Here is a 12,044-nt window from a genome sequence, read left to right on the forward strand (position 1 = left end):
AAACAAAGATAGCAGGACCTCGCAACCCACAATTGCCACCGAAGGCAATTGTGCCACTTCCGCTGGAGGTTCTGAGGGCGGCGACACGACAGCAGGCCTTTTCAGTGGTGGCACCTTGCTTGTGGAATGCTCTCTCTGGGAAGGCTCGCCTGGTGCCAGATCTTGAGGGGACAAAAAAGCGTTTAGTTTTTGCCAGGCCTTTGGCTTTGTGCAGCCCCTTCCAGCGGGTGGGATGGTTTCACAGAGCTACTATTGCCAGAGGGGTGTATGGGGTGTTAAGAGGAAGAGTAGTACCTCTGAGGGGGGGACACGCCGTGCTCCTCCTGGGGTACTTTGGTCCCCACCCTGCACTCAGCTCTCACCTGTGGCTCCTAGAAGCTGTCTACATGCGACAGCGGTCACACCCTGGGAACATCTTCAACAGGGAAACTAAAGCAGGTGAGGGTAGCCAATGAGTCTCAAACCCTCAGTGAATTAGGGACTTCCCTGCATGCAAAGACAGACTCTGGCAGATAATAATATTACTATGTTTGTTTGTTTGTTTATACCCCATCCATCTGGCTGGGTTTCCGCAGCCACTCTGGGCAGCTCCCAACAGAATATTGAAAACATGATAAAACATCAAACATTAAAAACTTCCCTAAACTGGGCTGCCTTCAGATGTCTTCTAAAATTCGGATAGTTGTTTGTTTCCTTGACATATGATGGGAAGCCGTTCCACAGGTGGACGAGACCAGCAGTGGGCTCAAGCAGTCCATGGGGGTCATTTAAATGGCCCATGAGCCACCCCCGAACTGAGCTGCCTACTTGGCGAGTTCTTCCTCGCTGCACTAAACCGGTGCAGCGTGGAACAAGGACTTGCTTCCGCAACGCTGGAAATCGCATCTGCGCAGGCACCAACACCGGAAACCGCGTCTGCGCAGGCACCGACTCCGGAAACCGCGTCTGCGCAGGCACCGACTCCGGAAACCGCGTCTGCGCAGGCACCGACACCGGAAACCGCGATCCGGCCCATGGAGCGATCTCCGTGGGAGTGAACTGGCCCAGGCGAGAGAAACCTTGCTGACCCCTGCTGTAGAGGGAAGTGAGGGGCAGGTGGGGCTCATCAACCTGGGAAGGTACCCCATCTAGGAGAAGGAAAACTCCGATCCTAACCTTCTGCTGCCTTGCGGGATATCTTCAAGAGAAGAAAAGGCTAAGGAGTAAACCCTACACAAATTCGGAGCGGGGTCCCTACGATGGTTGGATGGTGCCTTATAAGCCTTCTTGCAAATGTTATTATAATTCCAGCAGCCAAGCTGGTGCCAAACGTATTGCTCTGCTTTCCTTTAGACCACAACCATGAGGCCGAGAGGCGGGTCCTGTCATCTGGGCAGCCCAGGACTTCCATACGCACTGTCCAGGCTTGCACCCCAGCACTGCTAATGTAACAAAAACAACACAGGAGGTGGCAGTTAGGCTCTGCCAGTTTCTGCAGCCACAGCAGGTGCTGTGATTCTCCAGTGGTTTGACTTAACCCCCAGAAGCGCACTCCGTTGTCTTTTGAGGCAGACGGATGCCCACAGCAATTCCCAGAGTTCCCAGGGGAGAGGGATTGATAGTTAAACCACTCTGGGAATGGTGGATCCTGGAGGGGAATAGGGGGGTCTCCTGGCAACTCCCAGCCCCCTTAACCCATTACGGTTCCCAGGATTATCTGGAGGGAGCCATGCCTATTTGAAGTGGCCTGGTGGACCTTTAAATGCATGGTTCGGATGTGGTGCAAGTCAGGCGGTTCCTGCATCTAGCTTGGTGTTGTCCAGCGTCTCTCAAGGATTTCAGGCTCTCCTGAGAAATGCTGCCTGAACCATCTGCAAATGCTCTCCCCCTGATGCTTAATAATAATAATAATAATAATAATAATAATAATAATAATAATAAATTTTATTTATACCCCGCCCTCCCTGGCCAGAGCCGGGCTCCGGGCGGCTAACACCAATAAAATCACAGTAAAAACATAATAGGGGGAAAAGAGGGGGGCGCAATTTAAAATACAGGTTAAAACGCAATTTAAAATGCAGCCTCATTTTAAAGTAGCCGATAAATCAAGACCATAAAGGGAGGGAAACATAAGGGTCAGACTGAGTCCAAACCAAAGGCCAGGCGGAACAGCTCTGTCTTGCAGGCCCTGCGGAAAGATGTCCAGTCCTGCAGGGCCCTGGTCTCTTGGGACAGAGTGTTCCGCCAAGTCAGGGCCAGTACTGAAAAGGCCCTGGCCCTAGTTGAGACCAATCTAACCACCTTGTGACCTGGGACCTCCAAAATGTTGTCATTTGTGGACCTTAAGGTCCTCCGCGGGGCATACCAGGAGAGGCGGTCCTGTAGGTATGTGGGTCCTAGGCCGCGTAGGGCTTTAAAGGTCAAAACCAGCACCTTAAACCTGACCCTGTACTCCACCGGGAGCCAGTGCAGTTGGTAAAGCACTGGATGAATGTGATCCCGCGGCAAGGACCCCGTAAGGAGCCTCGCCGCGGCATTCTGCACCTGCTGGGGTTTCTGGGTCAGCTTCAAGGGCAACCCCGCGTAGAGTGAGTTACAATAATCAAGCTTGGAGGTGACCGTCGCATGGATCACTGTGGCCGGATCAGGGCGAGAAAGGTAAGGGACCAACTGCATAATACGGCGGAGGTGGAAAAATGCCAACTTTGCTGTGGCTGCAACCTGCGCCTCCGTGGCACAGCTGTCAACTTACAGATTTGAAAATAAGGGACCAGCAGCCTCGAAAATAAGGGATCAGCAGCCAAAATAAGGGATTTTAATCAACCAGCTGAAATACGAAGTTAAAAGGGACGGGATAATTTTGGAGAGAAGCACCGGTTTTTTAGCCCTTCATTTCCAGAGGTTGCTGCTCAAGCTGATGAAACATTGCAATTAAATAACTACAAGCGGCAACCACTTTTCACACAAAACGAAGTCTAAGCTACGAAGATGCTACCCCAGGCAGAGACGCTCAGTCTGGCGGCCATGAGGAGGATGGTGGTGGAAGGGCCCGAGGCTCCCACCAGTCCCGGCGGGGAGGGGCTCCCGGGGGCCAAGCCACACAGCTGGAGCCTCCCTCCTCCCTGGCCGGCAGGGAGGGAGCGGGAGGAGCTGCTTCCTTTGAAACCCGGGAAATTTAAGGGACATCATCAATAAGGGACAGCAGCGGGACACAGTGCTGCGATAAGGGACTTTCCCGCCAAATAAGGGACGGTTGACAGCTATGCTCCACGGAAAGGGAGGCGTCGAAGTTACACCAAAACCCTTTTGCTTCGTTTATTTCAATGGTGGGCTCTTCTGTTTGCAGCCTCCTCTTTCCCTTCCCGCCAGCTGCACATCGCGAACCCCCTCTTCTCCCCGAATAAAACCCCTGTCGATCTCACCGTTTGGTCCCGCAGGCGCTCCCCGCTGATCAGGTACTGGCGACGACGCCCTTCTTCTGGGCGCCGGACTTTGCAGATGGTGACGTGGCTGAGGCCGCCGCCGCCCATGGGCACCCAACCCCCGCTTGAGTCGTCTCGGGTCATCACCACAGCCCGCACCCGAACCATGTAACTGTGGAAGGAAAGAGGGCAAAGAGATAGCACAATTCAGAAGAAACCACTCTGGAGACAAGGTTAAACAAGAATGGAGCCGTTTTGAAAACGATCTGACGAAACATGGTTCCCTCCTGTTGGGTGGAAATAGGAAACCTATATTTTCATAAATTCTCTGTGTTTTTATTTTTAATCTTTTTTGCCCCTTTGCTCCCTGCGGTTTGTAAATACAGTGGTACCTCGGGTTACATACGCTTCAGGTTGCATAAGCTTCAGGTTATAGACTCCGCTAACCCAGAAATAGTGCTTCAGGTTAAGAACTTTGCTTCAGGATGAGAACAGAAATTGCGTGGCAGCAGCGGGAGGCCCCATTAGCTAAAGTGGTGCTTCAGGTTAAGAACAGTTTCAGGTTAAGAACAGACCTCCGGAACAAATTAAGTACTTAACCTGAGGTACCATTGTACGTGAGTGTCATTTTGGACAGCATCTTTCCAAAGTTCTTATTTTGTCAAATTGTTAAGTAAAACTTTTTTTAAAATCCAAATGAAGGTTCTGACATGGCCAGCAACATGTTGCTAACTTGCACTATCCCATTAACAGGACTTCTAGGTTTCCCTTGGTGTAATCGGACCGCCTTATCCTTTACTTCCACATGAACATCATTTTGTTAATTTGTTGTTGGTGGGCTATTCTGGATACTTGGGAGGAAAATAAATTACAATTTTACATTAAAATAAACAAAAAACCAAAACCTGGTTCCAACAACAACACCCTTAGCTGTGCCTTGATTGAATTCACAGATATAAGGGAAAGCTCGTTCCAATCAATAATTCAATACAGATTACGTAATAGTAAGAGGTAGAGTAAAAAGAAAACGAATAAGGGATTCAGAGCGATCTAGACGAACAGAAAGAATGTGGAAAGTAGAAAAGTATAAATACGAAGGTAAATTCTTCCCGGGAATCTTATGTACGGATTCTTTAAAATACAGTTTGTAGTTCTGAAATGAGTTTGTATGTTGGAAAAATCTTTGGGTTTTGTGTTTTTTCTTTTTCATCTTTTTTGCTGTGTTTTTCTTTTTCTTTTCCCCCCCTTGTTTTGATTATGGATTGTTGCTGTTGATTGTTTTTTATTGGTAAATTAATAAAGCATTTTTATTTTTTTAATTTTTTTTATTAATTTCCACATTTATAACAGAAATAACATACAAACACACAAAAGAAAACACATTACAATACTAAAGAAAAAAAGAGAGAAAAAATTAAAAACACTTATTACTTCTAAGACCTAATTTAACTTTCATTGTTAGCTGACTTCCTCAAATCCCCCCCAACTGAATTTCATTGAATCACCTTATAACAGTTCTCCAAAATCATATTTCCAATAAAATTAACTCCTTCAATTTACTATCCTCTTCTCTTTTATTAGTATTTTAATCCTTAATGCTTTACAATTCATTCTTATTCTAATCCTAAGCCTATTTGATACTTCCAAGTACCGTATTTTTCGCTCTATAACACGCACCAGACCATAACACGCATGTAGTTTTTAGAGGAGGAAAACAAGAAAAAAAATATTCTAAACGAAACAGTGGATGTATGATTTTTGTGGTTCATGCTGTGGCCACAGACACGTGATCTGACAGTGAGTTTGGAGTAGCCCAATGCAAAAATCCTGAGGATCCATGTGGATCCATGCTTTGTAACCACATTTTTGCACCACTGCGAGCCCAGGCAACAGAGGGCGAGTGATTTTTTGGGTGCAAGATGTAGCCATGGACATGCTATGTGATCTGATGGTGAATTTGGGGTGACCCAGCGCAAAACTCCTGAGGATCCATGTGGATCCGTGCTTTGTAACCACGTTTTAAGTGGGGAAGGAAGGAAAAGCACTCAAGGGACAAGGAGCACACATGGGGTGTGTGGAGAAGGATGGTGCTGAGTGGGGAGGAGAGAGGGACAGAGAGCCTGCTTGCTTTAAAGGAGCCAACCGGACAGGAGCCGCTTACACCGCTTATCCTCTCCCGCTTTGCTCCATTAAAGCAAGCAGGCGCTCTGTCCCTCTCTCCTCCCCACTCAGCGGCTCTTCTCCCGCTTTGCTGTTTCAAAGCGAGCCACGGAGGAGGGAAGGAAGGGGAACCATGGATCCTCTGCTCACGACTGCAGCAGACCCCCCCCACCACCCGTAGGCATTCACTCCATAACACGCACAGACATTTCCCCATACTTTCTAGGAGGAAAAAAGTGAGTGTTATGGTGCAAAAAATACGGTAACTTCTAATTATCTAAAGCATTTTTTAAAAGAAAAAAAGGGGGGGAGGAAGAGGGCAAAGAGGAGGAGCAATCAGGCAGGAGCTGCCTTGAAACCCCCCAAATGGCCCCAGAATCATCGCGTGCCATGGGAGAAAACGGTCCTCCACACTCTCTCTCTCACACACAAACCAATTTATTATGATTTGTTGTTGGTGTTTAAGGACTCCTAGGCATAGCTGTCAACTTACAGATTTGAAAATAAGGGGCCAGCAGCCTCGAAAATAAGGGATCATCAGCCAAAATAAGGGATTTTCCCAGCACAGGTATGTTCGACTTCTGAGCCCCTCCAAGCCAAAGGCAGAAAGCCCAGCCAGCAGCCAAACAAAGCCTCAAGCGGTGGTTCCCACAGCGCAGCAACCTGGCAAAGGGGACGCAGCAAGGAAAACCACCGTCACCTCTCTGCTGGGAAGCGCTGAGCAAAGGCGAGTCCCCAGGCAACGCGGCCAATTTGATCGGCACAAGGCATGCAAGCTCCACCCCCCCAGTCGTTCTTAGACTCCTTATTGGGTGAGCAACGCAGCCAAGGAACATAGTTGGAGCCTCCCTCCTTCCTGGCCGGCAGGGAGGGAGGGAGAGGAGCTGCTTCCTTTGAAACCCGGGAAATTTAAGGGACATCATTAATAAGGGACAGCAGCGGGACATGGCACTGGGATAAGGGACTTTCCCGCCAAATAAGGGACAGTTGCCAGCTATGCTTCTAGGAGGAGGGCAGAGAGAAGGAACGCCCAGGTGCATCTGCAGCAGCACAACCAGACGCCTTCCTCTGCTCCAGCTGACACAAAACATGTCTCTCCTGTATCGGTCTCTACAGCCACAGCAGGTGCTGTAACTCTCCAACAGTTTGACTTCACCCCCAAATGTGCACACTTCCACTGTCTCCCGAGAAAGATGGATGTCATCTATTACCTGCCCTTCACCCTAAGGTCGCAGGGTATGTGGCAACATTGCAAGACAACATTGCATGCAAAACAACATTGAAATGCAATATTTAAAAACGTGCAATTACAGAAATAATGCAGCGTGGATAAAAATAAAAGTATTTAAAAAATAAATAAATTAAAAATAGGATTTTTAAAAATTTAAATTGGATTTTTAAAATACGTAAAATGCTTTTGGAGGAAAAAAAATCTTTCTAAATATAGTTTTCTATTTAAGTTACATTATAGTCCAAAAGCTATTCATCAGGAAATAAGGATTGGTTTTCAGTTTTTCATGTGTGCTAAAACTCAGTCCAAGTTTTTTCAAAATAAAAATTATTTAACCACCTCAGTTAACAAACATGGATACATATGCTATAATGTTACTGTTTTAGTTAAATAAACTGTTTAAATTGTTATTAAGGGAATGATTACTTTTCTCCTTCCAATAGAGTACAGCAAAAAAGTTTTCCAAATATGAAGTTAACTTATTATTAACCTCACCATAATATCATAATTATCTGTCTATGTATTTCTAATCGTACAGCCAAATTTTTTTGATATAACTGTAAAAACTACTCTGAAAATTTGTTATTCTAAAAATGAAACCTTCATCTGGTTGTAAATATTAAGATTACACCAGAAAGAATGAGTCTTTCTGTAAAAAAAAAAAAAATTAAATCAAGTCTTACCGACTAGTGATTTAAATCGTGATTAAAATCAATTTGATTTAAATCAAATCCGCCCTGTAAGGATAGTTGTTGGGATACTGCCAGGGAGATAGAGTCCATCTGAAGCTGCCAAGCTCGGTGCCGGACGATCCATCGACCTCTGGTAGTCACGCAGTATCAGCTATTTAGCGACACTAAGCCTGTGGCTTAGAGCACACTATTAACAGCAGAATTCACACAGCAAGAAGTTGCACAGCATGAGAGCAGAACATGCATATTTACAGTTTATTTGGCGTTGGTCATAACAAAAGAAAACATGACCGTCTGCTCCGACTGCTCAGGCATAACAGACAAAAACGAAAGGAACATATAACATAAACATCCTGTGAGACAGGAACTTACGCAGGGTGTTATACAAACATCCTGCACCCTTTTAAGGTGGAACGGAAATATCCTAACATCCTCCCCCTTTCCGTGTAACCTGTAGTACCTGTGGTTCAACCCAATTGCAACCTTTGTGCGTAAACCTTCAGTTGTTCTCTGTTAACAACCTTAGACAACAGATCAGCAGGAATTTCATTTCCTGGCATGTAGGACACCTGAATAAGTCCTTTCTGAATACACTCTCTTGCACGATGTAGCTTAATCTGCAAGTACTTGGTCCTTTGCTTGCAACTCTCCGAGTTCAGCAAAGCCAAACAAGATCTATTGTCTTGATACACTCGTATAGGACATTTCACAGAAACCCCAATGTCCTTAAACAGTTGCATCAACCATTCACAATCCATGAGTGAAAATGACAGAGCATTGAGTTCTGCTTCACAGGAACTTAGGCTAACTGTTGTCTGCTTTTTGCACAACCAGTCAAACAGGCAGTGGTTGTACATGTAGCATACTCCAGAAGTGCTTGTACCATCCGTGGTGTCACTTCCAAAACTTGCATCTGCAAAGATTTCAAGACCTCCAGTCTTCTGACTGGTGAACCTCAGCCTGTAGTGCATAGTCCCTTTCAAATACCGGGCTATGCGCTTCAGAGCTTTCCAATCCTGAACAGTAGGATTGTTAGCATGTCTGCTAAGCAGGTTAGTGCTTACAGCAATGTCAGGTCTTGAACATCTAGCAATGAAATTCAACTTGCCTAGAATGCATCTGTACAGCGTTGTGTCAGAAAACGCTTCAGCAGTACTGTCTACCTGGTAACCTGTCACCATCGGTGTGTCTGCTGGGTTTGCATCAACCAAATTCAACCTGGTTAATACATCAGCAATTTTCTGTGTTTGGTGTACCAGAAAATTACCTGCTTGGTCCCTCTCCACCTGCAGAGAAAGATAGTTGGATACCTCACCAAGATCCTTCATGTCAAAGTGCTCCTTCAGCTGAGCTAGGGTGCTTTGGTAGAAAGCCTGATTCTTCCAAAACATTAGAAGATCATCAACAAAACATAAACAATACAGTTTGTTTTGCCCCTCCTCCTTGACAAACACACACGGATCAGCTTTGCCCTGGTGAAAACCTAGAGAAAGCAACGTTTCAGTGAGTTTTGTGTTCCAACACCTGGCACTCTGCCTGAGACCATACAAGGATTTCCGCAGTTTACAGACCATTCCCTTCTGTATCTGCATCCCGTCAGGTGGAAGCATGTACAGCTCCTCCCCCAAAATCCCGTACAAAAAAAGCTGTATTTATGTCATGATGGGAAACATGCAGTTTCTCCTCCGCAGCGATCTTGAGCATCAGCCGAATGCTCTCATATTTGACCGTGGGTGAGTAGGTCTCGTGGTAATCCTGCCCTGGTACCTGTGAAAAACCTCTGGCAACCAATCTGGCTTTGTGTCTGATAACCTTGCCATTCTGGTCTGTCTTGGCCTTGAAGACCCATTTGCTGCCAACTAGTCTCATCCCTGGGACTACCGGTACCAGCTCCCAAGTCTGGTTCCTGTTCAAGGAATCAACTTCAGCCTTCATGGCATTAAGCCAAGGCTCAGCATCTTTAGAGGTTAACTCCTGGACCTCTTTGAAGCTTGAAGGTTCCCACACCTTCTCTGAGCTACTAAGAACAGCAGTTGCCGTCTTAGCAAACTCATCAGCAAATCTCTTTGGAGGTTTGCCTTTGGTTGCCCTTTCAGACCTGCGAACTAGACGCAAGTCTTCTGGACTCATCTCCTCCTTCTTAGGAGAAAAGTGACCAATGGTGAACAGTGGTTCTTCCAGTTCATTGTCAGACGCATCAGATGGTCTGACTGAGGCCTTTGCGCTCTTGTAGTCTGCTGTGTCATCACTGTCACTGACAGCAGCAGCAGCGCCGCCCACTGAACTGGAATCCGAACTCTGATCATCATCATCATCATCATCATCATCCTCAGTTTCCTCAGCTTTCTCAGCATGATCTGCTTTCTTCACATCACCTTCATCCTCCTCTGGGTAACTCTGGAAAATTCCCACATTTTCCCCCCACTTAGGATTGTACTCAACACTCCTTGTGAACTTTATGGATTTTGAGTTAGTCATCCATACTCTGTATGCACCTTTATCGTACCCCATGAACAAACCATGTGCCCCACGCTTCCCAAGCTTGTTGCTTTGTGGGGTGTGTACCCACATGTCAGAACCAAAGATTCTCAAGTGCTTGGTGTTAGGTTTCTTACCAAACATTTTCTCATAGGGAGTGCAGCCAATAGGTGATGACAGTCTGCGATTAAAAGTGTAAACAAAATTCGAGAGAGCCTCCCCCCAAAACTTCTCAGGGAGGTTGGCATCATGCAACAAGGTTTTTATTCCTTGCAGCAACGTTTGATTTGCTCTCTCCGCAAGCCCATTCATCCATGGCGATCTAGGCGTTGACAAGTCATGCTGGATTCCCTTCTCAGTCAGGAAAGCTTCAAACTGCTGAGAAGTGAACTCCCCGCCCCGATCAGTAAACAGACAGCCAATACGTTTACCATGAGCATTCTCCAACCAAGCACAGAATGCCTTGAACCTAGGAAATGCTTGCAATTTCTGCTCGAGCATAAACACATGAATGTACCTGGAAAAAGAATCAATTAGAACCATGAAGTACCTTGCTCCTCCCAAAGAGGGCGCTAGAGGACCTACCAGGTCTGCATGAACTAACTGGTAGGGTTTGGAAGCCTGCCTGCTAGACTCCTTGCCTTTTGGAGCAACCTTCACCTTGTTCTCTGCACAAGATACACATTTCATGTGAAATTTACAAGGTTTGATGTCCAAACCTTCAACCAACTCAGGCATCTTGGCTAGCGCTTGCCAAGAGAGGTGACAAAATCTGCGATGTGCATCATGAATGCATCCTGCATGAAGAACCTTGTTAGTTTGTGCAACACAACAAGTATCAGCATTAGACACAGCAACATCATCATAAGTTAGACAGAACAAACCATCCAACAACTTTGCATGCAAAAAGTCCTCTTTGCCTTTTCTGATGACACAGACAGTCCTCTTGAAGGTAATTTCAAAACCACGCCCATTGAGCTGTGGGACACTAAGCAAATTGTCCGCAGCTCCTGGAACAAAAAGTACATCTCTGATGGTAGTATGCAAACTTGCAAGTTTCACAGTCCCAACTCCTGCAGCTTGCAAAGTCCTTCCATCAGCCAGGTGGATCTCTCCATCTTGAGGTGTGAAGGAGATGAACAGATGGCGGTCTTTGGTGATATGTCGCGTGCATCCTGAATCCACAATAAACCTGCCTTTGGCTTTCGGTGAAGCAGTGCCAGCAAACAAACCCTTGTTTTCCACTGGCGTGGGCTTTTGCAGCTTGCCCCCCTGCTCCTGGCCATCAGACTTGCCTTTAGCCTTTGGTGAAGCTGTGCCAGCAAACAAAGCCTTGTTTTCCACTGGCGTGGGCCTTTCACCCCCCTTCTGCTTCGGGCCATCTGCAGGCTTTTTCCTTTGTTTACTTCTGGCCTTCCGGCCTCTGCAAAGTTGACCTTGGCTCCCATGGGAAACAGAGCTCTCAGCTGCCGACTCCTTGGCTCCCCCTGGAGGCTGGAATGCTGCCTGGGATGACATCACAGTCAGCTCCCCCTGCAGCTTGCAACCGGTGCCCTCGGCATTCCTGCATTCACTCGCATTCTGGGAAACAGCCAGGACCTCCGATGCATTCAAACTCTGGGCTGGGATTATTGGCTGGTGGGCCTTTTTCAAAGCATCCCACATATTACGTGCCGTGAGATTTCCAGCAAGCGTCTTTATTTCCTCCAGAGAGACGGATAAAACTATAATATCCACGGCCTTCAAATTCTGGCCCTGCCATTTCTCTGTCCGAGGAACTGGAGTGGCTTCTGATATAGTATGCCAGACTCCAAACTGACGCAGCAAACTCTCACACCATTTTGCCCAGGTCTCATAATTTTCCCGATTTAATTTTGGGCACTCAGCAGCTTCAGAGGCTTGGAAAAACTCCATTCCACCTCTTAACATCAGCCGTGAGTCTTCTTCACTTCAGAGACTCCTTATCTTGGCACCCATAAATCACGAAGCCTGCTTGGCTCGGCTCCCAGGCCAATTAGGCCAGCCGGACATCAAAGACGCTGCCGCGGCAACAGAAAAGCCTCTTCTTTCGCTTTTCCAACA

General features: G+C 46.7%; 1 protein-coding gene across 4 annotated transcripts in view; it reads right to left on the reverse strand.

Annotated features, from left to right (window-relative positions):
• Positions 1-12,044, reverse strand: part of SPRED3 (sprouty related EVH1 domain containing 3) — a 40,845-nt gene that overhangs the window by 10,862 nt on the left and 17,939 nt on the right. For all 4 annotated transcript variants that reach the window (XM_083627583.1, XM_083627584.1, XM_083627585.1 and 1 more), the window contains exon 2: positions 3,402-3,573. In XM_083627583.1, coding sequence (XP_083483709.1) covers positions 3,402-3,569 — 168 coding nt within the window. In that variant the 5' untranslated portion in view covers positions 3,570-3,573. The remainder of the gene's footprint in view (positions 1-3,401; positions 3,574-12,044) is intronic.

Source organism: Podarcis filfolensis (assembly GCF_964270895.1).
Source record: "Podarcis filfolensis genome assembly, chromosome: 8".
Classification (NCBI taxonomy): Eukaryota; Metazoa; Chordata; class Lepidosauria; order Squamata; family Lacertidae; genus Podarcis; species Podarcis filfolensis.